This window comes from Heterocephalus glaber, unplaced genomic scaffold (genome assembly GCF_053883595.1).
Source record: "Heterocephalus glaber isolate CG9 unplaced genomic scaffold, H.glaber_assembly_v1.0 deba00001553, whole genome shotgun sequence".
Taxonomy (NCBI): Eukaryota; Metazoa; Chordata; class Mammalia; order Rodentia; family Bathyergidae; genus Heterocephalus; species Heterocephalus glaber.
The window spans coordinates 11,418,948-11,444,531 of record NW_028258344.1 but is presented as its reverse complement, the minus strand read 5'-3'; the positions used below and the strand labels follow the sequence as shown (position 1 = coordinate 11,444,531).

General features: G+C 34.9%; 1 protein-coding gene across 1 annotated transcript in view; it reads right to left on the bottom strand.

Moving 5' to 3' along the window:
- Positions 1–25,241, bottom strand: part of Sgk3 (serum/glucocorticoid regulated kinase family member 3) — a 50,117-nt gene extending 24,876 nt beyond the window's left edge. The window contains exons 1-6 of the mRNA XM_004842099.4: positions 25,063–25,241; positions 18,929–19,012; positions 15,886–15,958; positions 8,408–8,483; positions 4,388–4,475; positions 569–618 (exon numbers count right to left, since the gene is read on the bottom strand). Of these exons, the coding sequence (XP_004842156.1) occupies positions 569–618; positions 4,388–4,475; positions 8,408–8,483; positions 15,886–15,958; positions 18,929–19,012; positions 25,063–25,140 (449 nt within the window). The 5' untranslated portion in view covers positions 25,141–25,241. The remainder of the gene's footprint in view (positions 1–568; positions 619–4,387; positions 4,476–8,407; positions 8,484–15,885; positions 15,959–18,928; positions 19,013–25,062) is intronic.
- Between the last annotated feature and the right edge of the window lie 343 nt (positions 25,242–25,584).

The window sequence follows — 25,584 nt, the reverse complement described above, 5'->3', positions numbered from 1 at the left end:
GTCAACATGAAGTCTGTATTTGCCACCTCTGGTCTCATTCAACATTTCTCAGACTGCATTCCTCAGAATGTTTCCTATGTACTCAAATGAATATAGAAATATGGGGTAGACTAGGTAAAGTTTAATATCCTTTAATATGTTAATATCCATCATTACTCCTCTGGAACAGGCTGGCTAACAACTATAGTGTACCAACAACACTGAGTATGAGCACCAGGAGAATGTATCAATTAGGCTTGGAAGGATGTTTTTGTTTTAAGAATACCTTATAGGAAATGATTTTTCACATATATACACAAAATAAAACCAGAAAAATGACAACTGCAAAATAGAAGAATCCAATTAACTATTTGCAGATTTAAAAAATAGCTCCTTACTAGGGTTCTACTAAAGCAATGAAAAGCTGGAGCAGTGAGTCAAGCACATGACAATATTATATATTCCCTGAGACTATGGTTGTATTTCTGAAGCCCCTAATTAAATTGGTATGATTACATATGTCTCAAAAATGAGCTTCCTAAAATTTAATTATTTAATTAAAGGATTGTTTGAGATAAATTAAACCTACTGAGGATTTCCAGTTGGTCCCAGGTTGATGTTCTGTGAGGTAGAGTGGAGCTGTTTAGATCCCAGGCCAGGACGGGGTGCAGGGGGGGACACAAAACAAACAGCATTAAAACAATGGCATTCTTATTGGAGCTTCATAGAATGTATTATCAGCCAACAAATGTTTTGAAATAAAATATACATAACTGTACCACAGATATGAGTGCATGTTAAAGAAATCTAAGGTCCTAATGCTTAGTAAGTCTATAGGCTTACTTGGAAACATACATAAACAATCATTTTTATAATGATAACTTTAAAGAGCAGTTGTAAAGTAAAAAGGTAAGCTAGAAATCAAGCTTAAAGTTAGCAAATGAATGGAAAGCTCCTTGAAAGATCTGGGCATTGAGGTCATAATTAAAAAGTCATTTTTACATTTTAAAAACTGGTTAAAAATTAGTTTGGTTTTCAAATTTTCTAACAGCTTCTTTAAGACAGAAAATGATAGGATGAGGTAATGATTGTAAATATCGAATTTTCAGTTTTAATTTGGTGATAGCTAAATTCCTAAAGCAAATACAGACAATGGCATTTTCATAGCAGCACCAACACTTTAGATAGGCTTTTTTTTTTTTTTTTGCAATACACAACACAGTAAATTTAATTCATGGCAGTAACTTAGAAGCAAATCTTTGCTCAGTGCCATAAAGTAATTTAACTAATTCAAGGTTCACTAATAGGTAAACATTTCACTCAAAATTCCAAAAAATAAATCTGTTTGTCCTGACAGAGTGAGCATTTTATTTTGTTTTGTAGTGGTGGGGATCAAACTGGGGGTCAGCATGAACTCTACCATCTAGCTACCTCCCCAGCCCAGAGTAGGAACTTTTTATGTTTTGGTACTGGGGATCAAACTCAGGACCTTGTGCTTGTGAGGCAGGTGCAGCACCATTGAGCTAAATCCCTGCCACAGAGTAGATACTTTTTATAAAAGCCAAGTACAAATGTGATGGTGCATGCTTATAATTATGGCACTCTGGGATGATGAAGCAGGAAGATCAGAAGTTCTAGGCCAGCCTGAGCAAGGCAGAGAAGACACTGTCTCAAAATTAAAAAAAAAAAATTAAGAAAAGTTCTGGGGAAGTATATCAGTGAGTAGGCCTTGGGTTCAATCCCTAGTACTAAAAAATAGAAAAGAAAGGAGTGGGGGGAAGGAAAAAAGGGAAAAGATAAAAAGGCAAGTACAAGTGAATTCAGTCTCCCATAAATTCACTTTGAAGTTCTTTATACATTCAGATAATTAAAAGTTATAAACTCCTCAAGTATGTCTAGTTTTACAAGAGCCTCATATAATCTATAAATAGAAAAAAGGTTTTAAAAACTTGTCTTAATCTTCATGTAATAAATTTGCAATCCCTAGAAGACAGAAATATATGAAATTATAATAGTTTAAGGCAAGACAAAAATGTTTATAAATATTCTGGTTCATTAAATGAGATCTGCCCTGTTGTGGTATAATTGTAACACAAGAGTAGTCTTTTATGTTTAAATATTAGTGTTCCACTGACTCTGACAACATAATTCAAACAGTTGCAATTTCAATACACACATATTCTTTCAGTGAATGTGTGCATAACTGGATAAATTTTCCATTCAATGAACTTTTAAAAATATAAGGGAAAATAATTAAACGTGGATTAAATAAAATGAATAACTCTGTCCCGTGAATTACATTACTATGTAGATTTTTATTATTTGGCAATGATTTTCCTAATGGAGCACATTCATGAAATGATGAAAATTACTGGAATATATAATTAGGCAAGTTTTCATTTCACCTACTATTTAACCATGACATCTAATGACTAAATTAAGGGTAAGGTATAATTTATGAAAAGAATGAACACTGAGATTTTAAGTTTCTCAACTTCTCTTGACTTATTTTTCTCTTTATAAGAGGGTAAAGTCCCAGTTGCCCTTAAGACATCTTCTAGCTATGAACATCATTTAGTTAAAAGGTCTAAATAGTTATATTCTTTAAATGACCTAAACCAGCATACTTTTACATGAGTGGCAAGCAAAACATGAAAAACTACACTTACGTGGCTTTTATTCTTTAAAATATTATTTGAATAGTTTAATCATTTTCAATTAAAAATATATAACCAGAGTTGGAAAATACAGAAAGTACTAGGAGGAAGATGTTCTGTTCTTATCAACAGGTGAATCTACAAATATTTCAGTCATTTCATTTTTCCATATCTTTTAAAAACTAACTATAATTCACTGTGCATATGCATATAAAATTTTATATTCTGGTTTCATTTAATGGTATGTCAAAGCTTAAAATATTATCTTCAAAAATACTTCAAAACATATGCAGACAAGTACTATCTGACTGATGGTTTATTCTAATTTTTTATACATCACATAAACACTTAATTTTTTCTATGTGAAGGATTATCTCATTTGCATAACCCTTAGTGAAATGAATATAATTTTATATTTGATACATATTGCTGAATTGATTTCTGAAGAGTTGCATAAAACTAAAATGATGTCAATAATACCCATGGGTGCTTGTTGTGCCTATCCTTATTGGTCCTTTAAAGTCAAGTTATTGACTTTAAACTGTTAAATTTGGTAGAGAAATAAAAATCTCTTGTTTGAAAATTTCATTTGTGGGTGGGGATGTGGCTCAGTTGTAGAGAGCTTAACTAGTAGGTGTGAAAGTGTAGGTTCAATCCTCAACACCATGTAAAAATAAAAACTGCTATTCGAATCAAGGCTGAACACATTCACCTTTTTTTTAACTAAGGAAGATTTTAGGTAGGGATAGTAATGTTCTAACTCATATTATCGGGCTGGGGATTTAACTCAGTGGTTTTGCCGCCTGCTGCACAAGCACAAGCACCCGAGTTTGATTCCCGGTACCAAAAAAAAAAGACTTCTGTAACTCATATTATCTTTTAAATAAAAAACATAATTGTAATTCTGTTACATTAGAATATTTTGATTTAGATTTATTAGTATTTACCTTTCCAATAGCTTTCAAAGGGGAATGCTGGAAATATCTTTGTAAGATTCAAGCTTATTTTACTTTTTTGTTTATCACAATCTAGTTCAAAGACTAAGAATAATCTACTCTTTATTAGAAACATATATTAATTATGTACACATACAATAGAAATAAAAGTTAGATGAAGCCAGGTGGCATATGGATATTGATCACTATACTCATAAAAACCTGATAAGGCAGAAAAAGAGGTATATAATGTTCCTGTTGAAAGGGACTTTCTTGACTAAAGTTCAAAACAATAGTTCCAGGTATGGTGATGATGATAAAGAAATACAATGTTCAAAATAAATGTCTAAGATTTAAAGAAAACAGTATAAAATTATATACATTATATAATTTAGATATCTTTAAAACCCTATACCATTAAGAGAATATTGGAAAGAAAAATCACTCAAATGTTAAAAATTACTAGTTCCAGGAGGTAGCAATATGGGTAATACTTACCTTCTTACCTGTTACTTTTTTTTTTTGGTACCGGGGATCAAACTCAGGTTATTGTGCTTGCGCAGCAGGCAGCGAAACCACTGAGCTAAATCCCTGGCCCCTTACCTGTTACTTTTAAATTTTTTTTTAACTTACATTACATTTCTTATCATAAAAGTAGTAATTCTATGCATTTTATAAGAAATACTGATCAATAAGTGGTTTTTAGAAAACCTACTACAAATGAAACCACTTCATTGTGAACAAATATTGTCCTAATTTATTTCATCTTTGGGGAATGATATTTTTTCTGTTAAAAAATGTAATTTCTCTTACTACCTTCTGAGTACTTCTTTCATCCTCATCTTCCCATGGATCTGACTGATGTTTTGGGCTGTCCATTTGCAGGAATGCTCTGACATCTGGACTGAAAACAAAAATTAAGTTTATTATGGTATAAAATCATATCTACAGCTTTTCTCCCTTTTAAAATAAAATCAAAACAAAAGCCACAATATTAGCATTTATAGCAAGAAAGCAAAACAAAATGCATTACTATTATTTTAAAAGGAATAAGCAAATTAATTTTTTAAAAAACAAGGAACCAAATGGAAAATTCTTGGAGAAACTGTATACATTTTTCCTGGACCTCAAAATTCCAATTCTATAGACAACCCCCCCCCAAAAAAATTATGCACAGTTCTACTGAAAGGCATGTATGTAATCAGGACAGTCATTGTACCAGTGAATTGTAAACAAAATAGATACTTACAACAAGGAAAATTAGTAAGTCAAATATGGATAACTGCCTATAGGGAGTATCAGTCGGTAGCCAGAAAACAAGGAACAATAATAGCACAGTATCATTTATGTATATATTAAATACAGACAAACAGTCAGTCTAAACTTTTCAAAGATAAAGAGATAGCAAGTACCCAAACATATTAAAGTAGATAATCACTGTGGAGATAAAGAAATAAGTACAACAATATAAGATGAAGAGAATAAAATGGACTTAAAAAGGATCGTGCGTGGACTAATGACAGTCCTGAGGGATGTTAAATATATCTGGTTACTTCTACCCTGAATTATTCTAAATAATTCAATACAAATAACAGAAATAGTAGAAAAATTGAAAGATGAAAAATTGTTTTTACAAAGGAGAGGGCTGCTGTGCAAGTAAAGTGGTGCAGCCACTAGAAAAGTTTGGCAGTCCTCAAAAAGCTAAACATGGAGTTACTGTATAATCTAGTAGTTCCACTCCTAGTACTGTATAATCTAGTGGTTCCACTCTAGTAGTTCCATAACCAGAAAAAATATAAACATGTTCACATAAAAATTCATCTATGAAATAATCATAACAGCATAATTCATAATAGCTAAAAAGTAGAAACATCCTGAATGTTCACTGGCTGATGAATGGATAAACAAAATGTGGTATATTAAAACACAGTAGAATTCATTCATAAAAAGGAGTAAAATACTGATACATGTTAACAACATGGATGAACCTCAAAGACATTATACTAGGGCCAAGGATTCAGTTCAGTGGCACTGAGCCTGCCTCGGAAGTGCAAGGTTCTGAGTTCAATCCCTGGTACCAACAAAACCAAAACAAAACATTACACTAAATGAACAAAGGAAGAAAAAAAGTCACATATTATATGACTTCATTTTAAACAAAATGCCCAGAACAAGCAAGCTTTAGTGATTGATAATAGACTAGTGGTTGCCAGGCACTGGAGGAAGAGAGAATTTGGGGGTACCATTTTTTTTGGGGGGGGGGGTGTTAGAAATGCTAGATTCAGGCCAGGGATTTAGCTCAGTGGTTGCCTGCCTTGCAAGTGCAAGGACCCGAGGTTCAATCCCTGGTACCAAAAAAAAAAAAAAAAAAGAAAAAGAAAAGAAAAGAAAGAAATGGTAGATTAGACTTGAGTGAGAGTAATGATGAGTGTACAGCACTGTGAATATACTAAAAAACCCACTGAATTGTCACTTATAAACTTCTAAATACATAACTTTCACTACTACAAATAATACTAGAACTCTTCTTGTTTTCACATAACAGTAGAACGGCATTTATGATTTTCAGGACAGATTTTTAAAATTATTTGGTCTGTATTATATTTTAGTATATGTGCTGCCAAAGCGAGCACTGGTCTGAATTATAAACCCATTTTAAGATTTCAAATGCATTCTGTTAAAACTGATTTCTAGGGAAGCTATTTACATTCTCTTAACAGTATGTGAACATCATGAAGACTCTTGTAGCCTTATCATTAAATGCTAATAATGATATAAATAACTTTATATTTATATCTCTGATCAATTCTATCAGTAATTAGTGAAATACAAATTAAAGCAATAATAAGAATCCAGGTGTGGTGCACACCTGTAATCCCAGCACTCTGAAGGCTGGACTACATAATAAGACCATGTCTCAAAAAAAAAAAACACCAAAAAAACCCCAAAACAAAACAAAACCAACACCCAAAACAAAACAATAAGAAACCACTACTCAATCATCTGAATAGCTAAAATTGTAAGACTAACAACACTAAGTGGTTCGTGAAACAATGTGGTTTCATACATTTATAATGGAAGTATGAATTCTGGCAATCATTTTGGAAAAAAATTTGGTACTATCCACAAAGGTTAAACATACATATCCTACAGCCCAGAAACTTCAGAAGTGTTTGCAGCTGTTCATCAAAAGATTATATTAGTTACAGTAGTATTCAAAATTGCCAGATACACTTTAAAAGTCTCTCCTGCAAATGCTAAATGTAGTTCTACTGTTATGCCAACCAAGGCTGGAAGAGTCTTCAGGATGTTCATACAGTGCTAGCAGAATATAAACTGGCATAGCCTCCCTAGAAATCAGTTTTAACAGACTGTATTTGAAGGCTTAAAATAATTCAAACCAAGTAATTTTAATTTTAAAAGTCTCTCCTGAAAATCATATAAGCAATTCTAGCAATGTGCATCAATTGTTTGATGTTCAAATGAAGAGCATAAAAATTAAAATTAATTCAAATGTCTATCAGGAGTAGAATTGAATAAATTGTGTTGAATTCATTGCTGGGACAAAATATCCAGAATCCACATTTTAAAAGAAGGAGAGGATTATTTTGGCTCATGATTTCAAAGGTTTCAGTCCCTGATCAGTTGACTCCATGGTAGAAACATTACAGCAGAAGAGCATAATGGAGTAAAGCTGCTCAGTTCATGGCAGCCAGGTAGCAGAAAGGAAAGGGCTAGGAACCACATACAGTCCCCAAGGTCACACCCCCATGACCAACTCAGACACAACCAGAAATGTGTTTTAGTAATCTGCTAGGTGTTTCCCAATCTTGTCAAGATGACAATCACAACAGTCACAACTCCATTCATATGTAGTTGAAAACCAAGGCACATTTCTTTGCTAGACTCAGAAGAGTTACCTTTGGAAAAGACAGAATAGAAGTTGAGAAAAGACGTGTGAGAGGCTTCAGGAATATAGAATTGTCTAGTTCTTGGCCCCAGGGGAGTGGGTGATAACTTGAGTGTGTTTACTTTCTTATAACTCACTGAGCAGGGTGGTCATGATATGGGTGCTTTTCTATAAGTTACTCTGCAATAAAATTAGAATAAGGTGCTAATAGCAGGCACTTAATGTTTTCTGAAGCCACAGGAAAATATCAAATAATCAGCACGATGCTTTAACTACATTACACAAATTTCTTTCAAATGTAATCTATAAAACAATTATGAAAGGGAGAAAGAAAGTAAGACAAACTGATAAAAGGCAAAACAGTATAAAGAAAATCAGGAGGAAATGCTCCAGAAGTACAAACATATATAGCACAATAGCATTTCATATCAATCAGGCACACAAGCTTAAATAACACATGATTTCTCTCATATGAAAAACCCAAAGTATAAATAAGAAGCAAAATAAAAGAAAGATAATAGGAAGCAGGGAGAAAGACCTTTCTCAAAGGGGAAGGGGATATCAAGAGATGGGGGGAGTAATAGAGGATGTAAAAAAATTAAAATGTGTATGTATATGTACCAATTCCACATAAGGAATGTAAACATGTACTGCAAACATGTAATCCCCTGCCCCAACACCTGGGAGGAGGGGGGAGGAAGGGAAGGGAAAGGGAACCAAAAAAAGGATTAAGATGTATTAGGTACATGCACCAACTCCCCACAAGGTGTATAAATATTATGTACTATAAACATGTACTAGTAAAAAAATAAAGAAAAACAAGAAAACATTTCACAGAAAGAATAAATCTGTACTAGACTTCTTCAATATTCTTACATTTGGTTTCCCAATATTCTTAGATTTAGAATACAACAAAAATTACTTACTGGTTGCAAAGCTCTGGATACCTAACTAAATTCTGAATGAATTCATTTAGTCCTGCTCTTCTTTGTTTAATAAAATCTGTAAAAAGAGGATTAAACTATTAATATTATTTGTCAGCCAATATAATTATCTTCAAAATATTTATATAAGAATATACAAGGGCTGGGAATTTAGCTCAGTGGCACCGCGCCTGCCTTGCAAGCATAAGGTCCTGAGTTCGATTCCCAGTACCAAAAAACACAAATACAAAAAAAAAAAAAAAAAAAAAACCCAAAACCCAAAACAAAACATAAAAGAATATACAAACAAAGGTTAGTATATTGTAATTAAGAAGCTATTTTGCAATTCATGTTCTGTGGTATACAATGAGGAATAAATACTTTAATATATAGATAGACGGACAGACTAAAAATTTAAATAAAGCACATATATCACCCAAAAGAAAATTCTCAAAAACTGCCCACTTTAGCTGAGCACAGTGGTGCACACCTACAATACCAGCTACTTAGGAAGTTAGAGGACCACAAGTTGGGCAATTTAGCAAGAACCTGTCTTAAAAAACAAAAATGGCTGGAAATATAGGCTAGAGCGCTTGTCTAGCATGTACGAGGCCCTGGTGTTCGTTCCTCAGCACTGAAAAAAACAAAAACAAACAAAATCCTGCCTATTTTAGATTCTAAATAGACTCAATACAAATCTTGGACAGGCACTGTACTTTGTCTACACCCTTACATATCAATGTAATAACGTTTAACAAAATAACACTTATGATTGAAAAATCATACTTAAAAAAAACAAGAAAATAAGAATTACTAGAATCCTTTGTAAGTTAGAAATGGTAATTGGTTAACTGAATATTAAAACTCAGGCTTAATCCGTTGTTAAAAAACCCTTGAAAAATGCACTGGTAAACTTTCCTAACAAAGAATGATACAGCTTTTTCAAAGTGTTTTGTCTGATAACTGAGGCATACACTATTTAGCAATAAATGTTAAGCATAAACATTTCGTGGAATTAGAAAACTTTATTCAAATATCTTGTCTGTTATTTACTAACTGATCTTAAAACTTTTCAAAACATAATTCCTTACAAGTAAACTGGGGATGACAATAATATTTGTATTTCTTTTCTTTTCTTTTTAAGAGAAGTATCTTTATTTTCATTGTTGTGTTTTGTTTTGTTTTTTGCAATACTGGAGATCGAACTCAGGACCTTGTGCCTGAGAGGCAGGTGCAGTGCCACTGAGCTAAATCCCTGGCCCCAATATTTGTATTTCATTAAGGTTACATGAGATAATCCATGTAAATTTATGGGGTCATAAGGCTATCATCCTAAACCCTAATCCTTCAAAAATATATTCTAAAAATTGAAGACACGGGTAACTTGAGAAAGTGACTGTTAATGGATACAACTTCATTAAAACTTATAAACAATATACTACTTAATGAATTTTGATTTAGTGAAATTCAATTGTACTTGGGATGGTTTAGATCTAAAATGCCCCCTAAAAGTGTCAGTTCAGAGGTAGAGCTTTTAGAAGATGATTAGATCATGGGGGTACTATATTCATCAATAGATTTCCCTGAAACTGTAAACAAAAATAAACTTTTCCCTTATGTGGTATCTAGTATTTTGTTCCAGCAACAGGAAAGCTGACTAATACAGAAAATTGATCCTGAGGTTGCGGTCACTGCTGTGACTGTACCTGACCAAGTGGTTTAGAAATTTTTGGCTTTGTAGGAGGAATTTGGAAACATTTGGAAAGGTCAACTAGAGAAGCTCTGAGATGTTGTGAGTGGTGCTTGATTTGCAATACTGGTCAGAGCTCAAAAGGCTAAAATGCTTACAGGAATGTGGACAATAAAGGCCAGCCTCCTGTTTCAGCTGGAAACAAGGATTCCATTGGCAGTTATAATAGAAGCTCTGCAGAAAATTTGTCAACATTTTGCTCATGTCCTGAGATTTTTTTGAAGATTGAGATTAAGGGTGGTAGAACAACCTGGTAAAGGAAAGTTCAAAGCAACCCAACATTTAGGCTATGGCATGGGTAATGCTGGCTGCCTTTTAGCCATATCTACAGTGAGAACCAGGAGTAAATGGCAGAGCTTAATGGTCTGAAAAGTTAGCAGTTTTGCCAGAAAGGAAAGGCAAAGTTGGAGCAAAGGAAGGAACGGGAAAAGATTAGTCAAGTACCTTGTACAGGGACAAGAAGAAAGATGTCTTGAGGTCATCTTAGGAATTAGTGAAACTTCATCCATTACAGGCTCAAATGTGCAAAGTGTAACCTCTGATTTGAGAAGAGAGAGCCTCAGGCATCCTGCTAAATACAGCCAGCTAGGGAATTGGTTTCTTATGATTCATTTCATGGTGTTCAGCCATTCAGGCACTCAGAAGTTGCTGTAATCATGGTCCAAGGAGGCCTGGCTATTGTTCAAGCAGATAGCAGACTTTGGCATCATTCACCTGGTGCTGGTTTTTAAGACATACAGAATGCAAGAATTATGGGCTCACAGAGGCTTCCACCCAGATGTCAGTAAAAGGTCTTGGAGGCCAGGAAAAATTTGTGTGAGAGGATCACAGTCCCTACCAGGAGCCCATCAGAGTAGTGTGTGAAGCTGTTAGACAGAAGCTAAAGGTGCAGTAAAGACCCCAGAAGTTGGAGATGCCAGGCATCTGGAACATTTGCTGAAGAAAGTCACAGGCACTGAGCAGAGCCATCCTAAGAGAGAAGCCACATGGGTTGCAACCAGCAAGGTCATAGGGGCAGGGCCGCTGAAGCCCTTTAGGGTTCTTATCTTACCACACCCTACCCTGGGCGCTGGACATGGAACTACACCATTTAATGTTTACCCTGGTGGGTTTCCATCTTGCTTTGGGTCTAATTTGTCTATTCCACTATTCTTACACTTAAAAATGGGAATGTTTACCTTGTGCCAAACTTTATTTTTACAGAGGGCTACAACAAAGAGTTTGCTTAGTCTCAGAGGAGACTTTGGACTTGGACTTTTCAGTGATGCTCGCTCTCTGAATACTCTGACAATTCTTAAAGATAGACCACATGCATTTTGCATAATATGATGGACGCAAGCCTTTTGAAGGCTAGGGTTAGAATGCTATGGTTTGGATCTAAAATGCTCCCCGAAGTCTCACATTCAGAGGTGGGGCTTTTGGAAGGTGATTGGATCATCATAGGTGTGCTATGATTCATTGCTGAGTTCAGAGTTGAATGCAGAGTTAGGAGGTGGGGTCTAGTGAGAACAGGCAGATAACTGGAGGTGTGACCTGGCAGGGTATATTTTTGTCCCCAGCTCCTCCCTTCTCTCTCTGCTTCCCACCCTGGCCACCATGTAGGGAACAATTTTTTTTGTCATGCTATTTTTACCTTGGATCCAGCTGACCATGGCCTGAATGAATCCACTCAAACTATAAGCAAAAATTAACCTCTCCTCCTTTAACTTGTCAAGTATTGTGCCCCAGCAAGTGTCTTAGTCACTTTCTCATCACTGAGACACAATACAGTACCTGAGATCTACAACTTAAAGGAAATGAGGGTTTTTTTGGTTCAATTTTTAGAGATTTCAGTCCACAGTCCACTGGCTCCAAGGCAGGATGGCATGGTAGAAGGCAATAGTGGAGGAAAAGCCGCTCACATCACGGCAGCCAGAAATCAGAAAGAAACAAGCCAGGGAAAAGATATACCCTTTTACGACATGCCCCCAGTGATCTACCTCTAATCAGGTCCCACCTCCTAACATCAGGCTAGCTGTAGCACCTCCATAATCCAGTTGCCTTCTACAAGCCCGACCTCTGAGTGTATGAGACTCTGAATGATGTCCCCCCCATCCAGATATAAAGCATGACAGGAAAGCTGACTAATACACTACTCAATAACATTAACATATAGGGTTTGCTACCAAAATGATGGATTATTTCCAGTCACGTGGCTTGTTATCATCTCTTAAATGTAAGGTATATCTGTTATAGAACAAATAAAAAATTAGGTCTAGTCACTGGGATGCAGGTATACACACATCTGCTCAACTATGAATTCCTCGAAGAATTTCAAGTAGGTATCTTACAAAACTCTTCCAAGAACATTTTTCTTGTAAAGTGTGAGGTTTACTTTAAAAATTGTACTTGGAGGCTGGGAATGTAGCTCAATGGTAGAGCATTTACACACCATGTGTGACACCCTTTTTTCAATCCCTAGCATTTGCAAAAAATACCAATTTTTAAAAACTATACTTGAAAGGCATTTTTCAGGAAATGGATTTAGTAATTTATGAGAAAGAACTAGAATGAATGGCCACATTTGGAATATTAAAAGGAAATCTAATAACTACAGTATATGGAAGTAGCTGTGGATACTTATTAAAGAAACATCTTACTTTGAGAAAAAAATAAACATTTTACTTAGGAGACCAGAATAAAAACAGAGGAATTTTCTTTCTTCAGTGAGCTATATAGCCAAAGCTGTGCTAAGTGCTAATAGACTTTCCATTTCATTACTATTTTAAACCATTTTTAAATTCCTACGTAAAGCCCTATATAAGAAGAAAAGAAAAATAAATAAGAAAGAACAAGTCCAATACTAATTAGTAATAGTAACTTAGAGGCAACATTAAGCATACAAATATCTGAAAAAGCCAGGGATTTAGCTCAGTGCTTCTGGCGCCTGCCTCGAAAGCACAAGGACCCAAGTTCAATCCCCAGTACCAAAAAAAACCAAAAAACAAATATCTGAAAAAAACTCCAGGTCAGACAAAATGTGTTCCAGCCCATTGTGAGAAATGGCAAGAATTTATATAAGGCTGATATATTATCTTTAACAACTAAAGTTATAGTTAGTTATGTACTTCTTAAAATCTCTTCAAGAAGAACTTATGTGAACATATGTTAAAAGATGCAGAGGTTTACAGTTAAGAAATCAAAGTTGTCTTTATGTAAACTGTTGAAAGCAAGCATCATGATTTAAGAAAAAAAATTTTATTATCTTTATCCCTTAACCCAGTACTGTATCTTGGAAGGTACTTAATGGGTGCTTGTGAATGAGTAAACAAAATACTGTTAAAACACAGCTTTGTTATTGCATTTTTGTTTTAAAATTATCTAAAATGTGTACATGATTCCAAAGTCAAAGCTATAAACATGCTTCTTTCAGGGGCATCTAACTTTCACCCCTATTGCCTCCCTTGGCCTTCTCCCTCCTCCTTTAAATCACTAGTTTTAATATTTTTATTTATTCATTCATTATTTCCTTTTGAACTCTCACTGTTTCTTATGCAAAAAATATACATTATACAAACTCATATGGACTTTCTTTTTTTCCACTGAATATATATGGGAGACCAAGCTACAGTAATACATTAAGAGTGTTTTTTTTAAATAGCTATGATGCAATTTAACCCTGGAAGAATATTTCAGTTGTTTCCAGTTTTTGTTACAAAAAATGTCACAAAATGACAGATTTGCATGTATGTCATTTCATATGCAATTTACCTTCATATACAGTTTATCTTTGGGATAGATTCCTAAAAATGTGATTTCTTGGTCAAAAAGTTTGTTAAATTTCTATCAATGACTATAGCACTTTGCATTCCCATCAGCAAAATATGAAGATGCCTGTTTCCCCAAAGGTTAACCAAACAAGCATCTCATTCATCCTTGAAATTTTGAGTGTAAGTTAGATTTATTTTTCCAATGTAGGGGTTTTTTATGACCACCGTGACATATAATCTGTTTCACTGTTGACAAGTCATATGTAATATGCTTAGGACAGATTTCAAATGGTTCTTCAATAAAAATAAATTGTAATGTCAAATACTAAATTCATCAAAACTAGGTACAATCGGACAGTCAGTCTGGTATCTTGCCTTTAACAATGAAGCAGTGATATTGCAGGTCTTTCTTTTCCTTCTTTCCTGATGAAATGCTTCAGCCTCAAGGATTCAAAGGCTCTACAGAACTTCTGTGCAATTTCAAGTTTCCTACTATCACTAACATACAGTTTTATTCTTAAGTCTTTCTGCCACTTGAAATTAATCAATTATCTAAATTACCCACTGAGGGACACTTTAATTGTCTCTGATTTCTTCTCTATGTATCTCCTTTATGTAAGCAATTACCAAGATTTCTTACAGAGTTTTCACTAACAAAGTTCTTGCACATGGCTCCCTTTTTACCCCATTTCAACACTAGTGCTTGTGCTTATTATCTGATACCAGGACTATTGCATTATTCCCTTAACCAGTCTCCTGGCTCTACTTGGTCTCCTCTCTGCTCTGTCTACTATGTACATTTCACACTGTTATCTTCATGTCATGTCACTAGCTCACTCAAGTATCTCTAAGGCCCATATGCTGCCCATTTAATGCTTTTCAACCTGTGCTCCAAAGAGATATTTCACTTCTGCACCAACAATGCAGTTCTGTCATTATTTGATTCACATATTATATTTTTTGCATAAGAGGCCACTTGGGGAAAAAAGTGTTTTGCAGCTAAAAATAAAGAGTACAAAAATCACTAGTCCATAAAATCAATTCCATAGAAACTATAATTTGGTTTTGTTGTGCCAACGCAATTTTCCCTTGTTTAGATCCATGTACTTTGCAGTATTTTAAAACCTAGTATTTGCCAAATACTATAAATAAAAGATAGTCTCTACCTTCATACAATCTATAGGCTAAATAAGACAGATTAGTAAAAACAATGAAGTATGCTATAATTCTCTCAAGAGAAAAAAAATCTGTAAGAAAAAATAAAAATATTCATGACCCTGAGGTCCATCAAGTATAATGAATAAAGAACCTCCAGTTAAGATGATGATCAACAGCAGTAGGTGGGGAGTGGGGTAGGCTTTAATTAAAGCAAGAACATGAAAAAATATTAAAGAGAGGATAAAGAGAAGTGTGTTAATCATGGACAAAGTGAAAAGGTCTGGGAGGTAAAGGAATGGTATAAGGTTGGAGGAAGCACAAAGTAAGTGACTTGAGAATGCTTAACTGACCAAGAAAGCAGATATATAAGGTAGCACCTGGATTCTTGGGGGAACTTCCCAGTGTTGAAGCTTCAAACACACAGGGCTCTAAATTCCTGAGACTTTCTGTCCCTAGGCTCCTCAAGGGTGAACAACAGGAAAACTTTTGGGTATCTCATACAGACACCTGCAGGTTGCTATGTACAAAGTATATATTTAATAACAATTACTGAATTAAAGAATGAATGTCCTTCATGGTACCAATTTAATGTTAGGGAAAGATATCATATGATCTTTAATGATTAATAAATTTATCTGAAGACAGACCACTTGAATTTAACTTGCAAATCTGCCATTTACTACCTGTATTTGACCCTGGGCAAACTAATGAATGTAACTGTGCTCCATTTTCCGTAAGTCTTATATACAGTGCAATGAATATGTTAACTATCTCTTCAAACTTCAACCATCACTTAACAGTCGGTTTGTGCAAATATTGCTTACCTGGATCAAAATTATCACCAAATATTCTCTTGGCAGGAATCTTCAAAGCCATAGCAGGAAATTGTTTCTTTAACTAAAATTTTTAGAAATAGCATTACATGAACTAAGTTTATAAGTCTTCAAGTTATGCATTCACTAAAACCAAATAAAATCTGATAATAAAGAAAATTCATAAGACATATTTTTAAATACATGATCATATAATGTACAATATTTAATTATACCAATAAAATAGCAGAGACCGACTAATCATCCCATTTGGTCCCAATAAAACACTTGGTATCTGTGTGACCTTGGATAAGTTACTTAATATCTCTAAGCCTCAGTTTTCTTACCTGTAAAATGAAGACAATTTGAGCAAGAATCTTAGATTTGTTGTGTGGGTTAAAGGAGACTATGTTAAATGATTAAACTGGAATTGCACGTTTAGGTTCTGAATGTATTACCCACTATATATTACCTCAAGAAAAGATATGCTCTTTATGTTCTCTCATCATGAATAAATTGACAATAGTTTTTGACAATAGTTTTCTGAGAAAGCTAATAAGTTTTGTCTTCAATATCCTCTTTTAGCCTTCCTTTTATTAATATTCTAAAATACTTGTTTATCAGATTTGGTTGTCCTCAGAGAGGTAAACTTGACTCTGAATAAAATAAATTTGGGGCAGTAAAGTCATAATCATGGGCTATATTTTTATTATAAATGTAGTCCATGCTAAAATCCATATACATTACATGCCTATGGTTTTTACATGTACACTATAGTTTTATATGTACACATATAAAAAGTGATCTAACTAGCAACTGACAGGACATATAAAAAATAGAAAAATGTATTAATCACTGTACATCACGGAAATGCTATTAGCAAAACCCAGGCTAAAAATCTGTAAACAAAGGACCCTTTTTTAAAACACACACACACACACACACACACACACACACACACACACAGACACACAGCCCTGTAAAGGAAAGAGAAGTGGGGAAGGAAACTAGTAATTAAAAGATGCTTAAAACACTTGTCAACCAATCAAATAGTAACCAGATATCCGATATTAAGGCATTTTTATTAATTTACTTTCGTATGTGTTCATGATAGTATGTGAATGTTTTGCTTTTAAGAATCTTTATCTTGGGCCGGGGATTTAGCTCAGTGGTTTCACCACCTGCTGCACAAGCACAAGGACCTGAGTTCGATCCCCAGTACCAAAAAAAAAAAAGAATCTTTATCTTTTAGAGGTATAGAATAAAATATTTACAGATGAAATGATATGATGTCTAAGATTTGTATCAAAATTACGTTGGGCTAGCTAGGGATAGAGATGAAACAAATGGTCTTGTATGAGTAATTGAAGATAGCTGGTAGCATTATGTTATTTTCTGTATTTATACTAGTCTGTCTACTTCTGTATGCGTTTGACAATTTCTATTAATAAAAATTTAAAAATACAAACTATGGCCATAAAACACACATATAAGCTGGCAATTAAAATACTTATATACTAGAATTTTTTTTTTCTTTTCTTTTATTCTAAAGGAATCACACAGGGAAAGAATTCATGTTTTGAACTTAGAAAAATCCAGGGCAAGTTTAACCTGAATTCTGTAGTTTCAAAGACCACAAATACCATTCTTTAATTTTTTCATGTCCTTCACCATGAGGGAAAATTTGTACTGTATTTAATAATTATAAATATTTTGAAAATTGCAATGTTACTTTTAAAGTTATATGTAAATGAGTCAGACATGGAAAATAATGAAATATGGAAAAAATGAAAATCCAGAGAAATTAAGAAAATGGATGATAAGTACTAGGGATTCTTGAAACATTCCTGGAAATTTTTGTAGTAGGTTTTAGTTTTTTATTTGGTGTATGATGTAGGCTTGAGAAAAAAACCAAAGAATTAAAGAGACAGAAAGTGGGGTGATTTTTTACATTTAATCTACTTTTATTTTGTTATTCAGATTTTCTAGAACATGTACTAATTTTACATAGGGACAAATAAATATTATTTTAAAATGCAATATTATTTTTTAAAATTTAATTTCCATTAGCAAGTGATTTAAATTTCACTTGGAACAAATATGGTGAAATCCTAAATAAGATGAATCAGAAGTCTAACACAAAACATACAGATGCACCAGATGTGGTGCTACATACCTCTAATCCCAGCACTAGGGAGCCTGAGGCAGGAGAATCATCAATAGAGGATAGCCTGGGCTACATCATGAGTTCAAGGTCAGCCTGAACTACATTAGTGAGACCCTGTCTCGAAACAACAACAACAATAACAACAATCTCCTGAATACTGGGATTACAATGCACCATGCCTGGCACTTTTTTTTTTTTTTTAACCAAAACAAAGCTTGGAATCCAGAGCTCTCCTAACTTGTGATTCTAATGACTAACTCAGGAGGCATTCTTTGGCCTCTTTCACCTGGTGAGATCTGGCCTGATGAGTTAGAATGGGCTTGGGGTCTGTTTACTTTAGAAAGTACCGTACATACAACTATAGATAGATTATGAGTATCTTTACTATCTGAATAATGTCTATATGTATATTTGTGTGTATGGATGTATGTACTGGCTTTAGTTATTTAGTCATCTAATGATCTCTTTCATCACCCACCCTCAGGTCACTGATAAAATGTCAATAATCATTTCAGTTGTGTTAGCTACTTCCAATATGGAACCTAAGACTTATCTCTAACTAAGAATGAAATACAGGAGGAGAGTGGGCTCATGATAGACTTTCAGATCTAAAGCTTATAGTTGGACAGTTTAGCCAGAAATATGATGAAAAGATTTATTTCTAATACTCTGTATTATTAAAACGATCATGTAACTCTCTTTTTCAAGGTCAATTTGGAACTGCTCAACAGTCCTTTCTCCATCAGAATTCCAAAGTTACGATGCTTTTGAAGAATCCCTTTTCTGCATTCCTTATATATGTGAGTATGAATTAGTCATTCAAATAAATCTTTCGGGATTTTCTCAGGTGTTTTGTTTTCAACAGAAATTCTATACACTATTACTTACAGTGTTGTAAAGTTTGTCAAACTCTGCATATCTCCTAAAGACAAACCACTCACTCCTTCCCACAGAGACTAGAACTTTATAAACCTGTAAAAATAAAAAGTAACACAGTTTAATAAATTTTGACCAAAAAAGGCTCTTTTTAAATATGTACAAACTTTTTTGCATTCATGAAACTGATATTAAGGTTTATATATGATTCTCCAAGTACATAAGCATATTAACTGAAACACTTTATCTTGGCAAAAGGTATTTTTAAAATGATGTGAAATATTTCAGTAATTTTCAGAGAATTACATAATAAACACACATGTACTCATTATTTAGATCTACTGAATCCTAATATTTGGCCATTCTTGCTTTAGATTTTGTTCCCAAGAATAAAACAATACAATTTCAATTCATGCCATTTTCCTCTTTTCTTCTCCAACACTATTATCTTGAAATTATAAAGTATTTTCAAAAGTGATGCCTGGCACAGTAAAAACAGTTAACTATTAGTTCTCTTCTTTCTAGGTCAGTGGTGGCAAACCTTTTGGAGATGAATGCCCAAACTGCAACCCAAAACCCACTTATTTATCACAAAGTACCAACACTGCAATTAAACCTGAATATTGAGGTTTTAGTTTAGAAAAAACAACTCATACATTAATATCTTTTGTCTTAAAAGAAAAACAGGGGCCGGGGATTTAGCTCAGTGGTTTCACCGTCTGCTGCACAAGCGCAAGGACCCGAGTTCAATTCCCAGTAAAAACAGAACAAAACAAAAAAACAACATGCATGCCATAGGTTCACCACCACTGTGCTAGGTCATCTTTCATACAGTATTTTTCAAACTAAGAATTCACCCACAGATTTTCTAATTCCATCTCAGAGTTTGTTATTTTCATATATATATACTCTCAAATAGAATCATAATAAGCAACTCAATGACATAAAAACAAATACTATAACCCCTTACTAAATGAGAACAAAAAAGTAACTCGCCCAAGTTCATACACTTAATAAAAAACATAAAACTGAGACCAAAATCTAAATCTTCCATCAGAACCAGTATTAAATCATCAAGTTTTAGAAATAACTGTCATAATTCATCCCACAGGTACTCTCAGAATACAATTCAAAATATTGTAATGAGTTATCAGAAAATACCACAGACCTTGTATCATTGCTAAAGAGAAAACAACAAGAATCCAGTTACATGAGGAAAGGATGGCTGATGTAGGGCTTGGGTTATTAATCTTATTATTTTACAGTAATGACTAGATGAGAAGTATGAGTTGGTTCTGGGGCTTACAGTACGATTCCCTAGAGTCTGTTGGACACCTTAAAAGAGAAAACCAGGTTTATCACAGAAGATAGGCACACAAATGCGAATAAATTCACCTTGCCCAATGAAGATAGGAAACCTACACTCACAAGTTAATATGAGACAATGCTGGGAGGAAAGCACTGTTCTGATATTGTATGAATTCTGTAGTGCTGTTTTGTTTTTTTTTGTACCAGGGATTGAACTCGGGTCCTTGTGCTTGCGCAGGGCCATAGTTTCAGTGAAGGGTCTACAAATGTGAGAGCTCTGAGAGAGAGGGGATAAAGTCTCACTGAAAGGTGAGAAAAAGTCATTGGTATCAGTCACCTGGGCAAAGGACGTTAACACCCAGATGGTTAGAAAAAGCACTTGGGCACCACATGAGCTACAGTGTAACAATCAGGTTCTTCTGGTCAACCAAGAAGGTACCTTGAGACCATAACGTTAAGTAAAATCAATCAGACACACACATTTAAATATTTCATGGTTTCTCTTATATGAGAAACCCAAATTATAAATAAAAAGCAAAATAAAAGATGGATAATAGAAGTAGGGAGAGAGATCTTTCTCAAATTGGAAGGGCGGAGGTAGGGGAGGGAAAACAGATGAAAAAAGTAATTAAGATGTGCATGTACCAACTCTACATGGAATGTAAACATTATATACTGCAACATATATCAATAAAAATTAATTCTATTTAAATAAAATGTTAGCTGTGATGAATAATAAAAAAAGGAGCTATTGGGTATAACATGTTAGAATTACTTAACACTCCCCAGATGAAGAGCCTGAAGAAGAAAAGACGCTAATAAAGTTAACCAAGACTAGACTGTAGATTTATCTGACAAGGTATTAAGGACTAGACTGGCCTGGAGGCAGATAAAAGGACAAGAAACAGGTTACTATGACTGTGAGCCTGGATTCCAGACTGTAGGGGCTCTATAGCAAATATATTTACAGGAAATAAGGTTTTGTAAAGTTACTTTGCAGTATGATTATAAGCAAGTGCTTATTAAATAAGTTCTAATAAAATACAAACAGGCAAAAACAAAAACTTCAAATTCTAAAAAATATTTTGGTCATCAAAAAAGCAGGATTTCACAGAAAGCAGTATATTTATTATAATATGAAATTATCCTATTATTTTTATTTGAGTCTTTCTTCAGTGTCTATCTTACCCCAACAGAATGTAAATTCCTTAGAAACTAGGGTTGTGTCACTCTGGCTTCCCACTGAATCCCCAGTGCATAATACAAAAATTTACTGACAAAAATATAATGTAGAATTGGTATAACAGATCAAGACATCTTAGATTAGGAAGCTGACATAGGGAGTTCAAAAGTTCAAGGCCAGTCTGAGTAACTCAGCAAGATACTGTCTCAAAATAAAAAATAAAAAGAGCTGGGGATACACCCTTGCACTCCCTGGGTTCAATCACGAGTACTACCAAAAAAGAAAATATAAAACAGAAAAAAAAAAACCCACCCTAGACTGCAACATATGACTGTTAGAAGCTGCACACTAAAGAATATATAAAGACATATAACAAAAGCAAGCATATAAAATATTATTGACTACACAATGTCTATTTTTGTTGCTAAGTATAATATAAGCATCTGGGCTTGCTGAAGCTGAGTCCATGTTCATTCGGTACAGTTGTGCTCTAATTTATATCTGGATGCCCACCTCCTCAAGCCTCATGCACTCAAAAGTGGCCTTTTGAAAGGTGAATGGATTATGGGGGTGATACAGCTGACATGCTATTAAAAGGTGGGGTCTGGGTGGAAGAGGTGGATCCCTGGGGGCATGAACTGGCAGGGTATATCTCACTTTCTGGTTCTGTCTTTCCTCTCTACTTCCTGTCCAACATGAGGTGAATAGCTTTTCTCTACTCAGGCCCTTTCTGCATGCCAGTTCTGTCTGGAACTGGCTGATCATGCAAGGACTGAAATTTCTAAAATGTAAGCCAAAATACACTTCTCCTACTTGGAGTTTTGGGTGTTGGGTATTCTGTCCCAGTGACAAAGAAAGTGACAAAGACAGGTAGGGGTCTAAATGAGCTGATTAGAACTAAGTTTCTTGAGAACTGAGGACTGCACCATAGTGACCTAGCAACTAGCACATGAACTTAGTGCTACTTTCATTCAACAGCAGCTCAATAAATACTCAAGGAACAATAAAGTTCTTGCTTCAAAGGATCTTCCATTCCAGCAGGCAAGGCAGATATAACAACACACAAAGTATGTCAGGTGGTGATAACAGCTATTAATTTAAGTATGCTAAGTAGGACAGAGAGTAAACGGGGTAGGACAGGGTGTAAAGGTGCTATTTTATATTTTAAGTAGCCAGAAAAGCTTCTTAAATTAGGCAGAATTTGAAGAAAGTAAATGAGCAAGGTGATTTAGACAGGGCCTCTGAGAACTCAGGGCATAGCATGGGAACAGCTGAGTAAGAGTTCTTTGAAAGGCCTTCTTGACCCTTTCCAAGAAGATATGGAAGTACCTCTATTCCGAAAATCAAAGACACCTGAGATAACCAATTGCCCACATTTGCAATATAAGTCCCTGAAGGAGAAAATGGCCTAAGGGGGGAAAAAAAGGAGAGGAAGCTTGGCATGGTGGTAAATGTCTGTAACCCTAGTTCTTGGGAAACTGAGCCAGGAGGATCACAAGTTTCAAGTTAGCCAGGGCTACACAGAGAAAGCTGGTCTCACAACAAAAACAATAAATACTGAGGGAAACAAGAAAAACTTGCACACACCTTGCTGTTTTATCCTGTTTATCTTCAATGTGATATTGCTAAAAATGTGCTTATACTAATGTGTAGCAAATGCGTATTTTTAAAGATAACCCTGCAATGCAGAGGCTAAGGGCAGGTAAATGGCAGATACACATACTCCAATCTCTCTGCTCTGTGCTTCAGTGCAGGACATGGGAGATGTGTTGGTTTAGGAAGGCAAAAGCACAGGGGTGATGGACTGTTTTCCTGCTCCATAGCTGGGACCTTGGGAGAAAGACACTATTTGGGGGCACTCAGCCCCAACTAGTTAAGAAAACAGAATGTAATGCCTACACAAAGAGTTTAGTTTAACTCTTCAGCTTTCCTCAACTCCCATGCGCCATGGACTCTGAGTTGAAAGTCATTTGTTATGAGGGTCAACAGGTGAGTCTTTCAATAGAGGGCAGATGTGGGCCACTGAGCTAAGAGCAGGAAAAGATGAATCAGAACCTCAGGTGGCTCTTTAGCTTCAAGAGCCAAGGCACTGAATGGGCAGGGAGCAGCTCTAAGAACCTGGCTAAATCAATGAAGAAGAGATCCAGTTAGCCCAGGAACTATAGATGCCAGCAATGGATGCTGGTAAAATGCCCATGGGTGGATCATGTCAACCATAGCTGGGATATTTACCAGACCAGCCACTCTACAACTAGAATAGCAAAGATCTAGAACAGTGGCAGTGAATCTTTTCAAGCTTTCAATGATAATAAACAGCTGTGCATAGGTTTGGCGCCAGTGAACTAGAAGGATGACAAAAACACAAGAGCCCTAAAAAAACAAAAAACAAAAAACAAAACAAGAGCCTTCACTAGGCTACTATGAGGTCAGTCTTCTCAACAGACACTGTGAAAAGGACCCTTCTCCTCCCATAAACCAAAATAACAACATGGGGAAGCAAAGGGGGTAAAAAGCAGAATTGTGACAACCTAGACATTTTTATTGAGATCAAACTAAGTGCAGAAAGCATTACATTAAATGAACTTCACACTACTCAGTGGGGACAAGAGGGCACATAAAGGGAAGACTAGATCAGCTACAAATAAGACAAATAGTATTGTTTTTTCAAGAGAACAAGGGCAGGAGATCTCTGCATATACTAACTGGACTACTAGAATTAAAACAATATTGTATATTTCATCATAATCAGAAAAATGACTACTCTCCAATAATAGTTACTGATCATACAAATTCAGCAAAAATTCACTGTAAATATGTTTTCCTTTTTCTCTCTCTCTTTTTTTTTTTTGGTACCGGGGATTGAACTTGGGTCCCTGCGCTTGCGAGGGAGGTGGCGGAACCACTGAGCTAAATGCCCAGCCCATACATATGTTTTCTAAAGTCCTACAGTAGCTACTAAGGTGTTAAAAAATAAAATCAGAAATGGACATTGCCTTTGAAAACAAGAGATAAAACAGAATATTTTAAAAACTATTTTTATATATTAAAACGTGATGTAAAATAATAAAAGCCCTAAGAAAGATACTGTGGAAAGTTCAAGACAGCAGTTCTTAATATGGGACATGTGACTTCAGGAGCCCATAATACCTGACAGGACACACAAAATTATCAGTACGCAGATAAGCATGTACAAATGCACACATTTTCTAGTAAGAGGATCCATGAGACAGTGTCATAAGATTCTCTAAGAGAATATGTAAATAGACAAAAATCTATACTAAAAAAGGAAAATTTAAGCCAGGCATAGCGGCTCATGTCTATAATCTCAATAGTATGGGAGGTTGAGGCAAGAGGATTCCAAGTTCAAGCCCAGCCTTGGCAACTTAGCAACTTAATGAGACACTGTTTCAAAAAAATATAAAAAGGGATGGGGAGAGCATAGCTCCATGCAAAGTCCCTGGGTTCAATTCCCAGTACCATGTGCTTGTGTGCATGTGCATATGGATGCATACACATACACACACACATACACACACACAGTAAAATAAAATCAGGATATGGGGGAAGAGGGACATTCTAGTTAAGGAAGAACAAATCAAGACAGGAATATCCTCTGTAATCAATTTTCCCCATATGCTTTATATTATATACTTACAGTAAACCTCTTCTTTTTCTCTCTGTGTTCATCAGAGCTGGGAATGCTTACACTTGGACAGCTTTCTTTGTAGTCCATGGTATAATCTTTTTGTATTTAATGCCTCAAAATGACACCAAAAAATGAGTTCAAAGAAATAATCAGGAGGATGAGAACAATTAACTAATCCAAAATATGAAACCTCTTAAGGTAATGTTCAAATTCCATCGTGCAACCTTAACAGAAAAAAAAAAAAAGAATTGTTAGCAAAACAGTTTTAAACTACTATTACCATCTGTCATTCCTTCTAAGTAGGATCCATTTGATGTTTATTCTGGTAGGAATTTACTTTTGCTCAGCTTAGCTTAGAGATTTAGTTTGTTATGTTCCTATCATTAACCCACAAACATCTGTATGCCATCTACCTTCCTTACTATGGAAGTTCTAGAAGTTTATATTCGGCAGGTCATGTGGAGGGAGGATTAACTCGAATTAAAGAAACTCTAGTTAGATGACCAGAGCCTCACCCTCCCGTCACAGTCC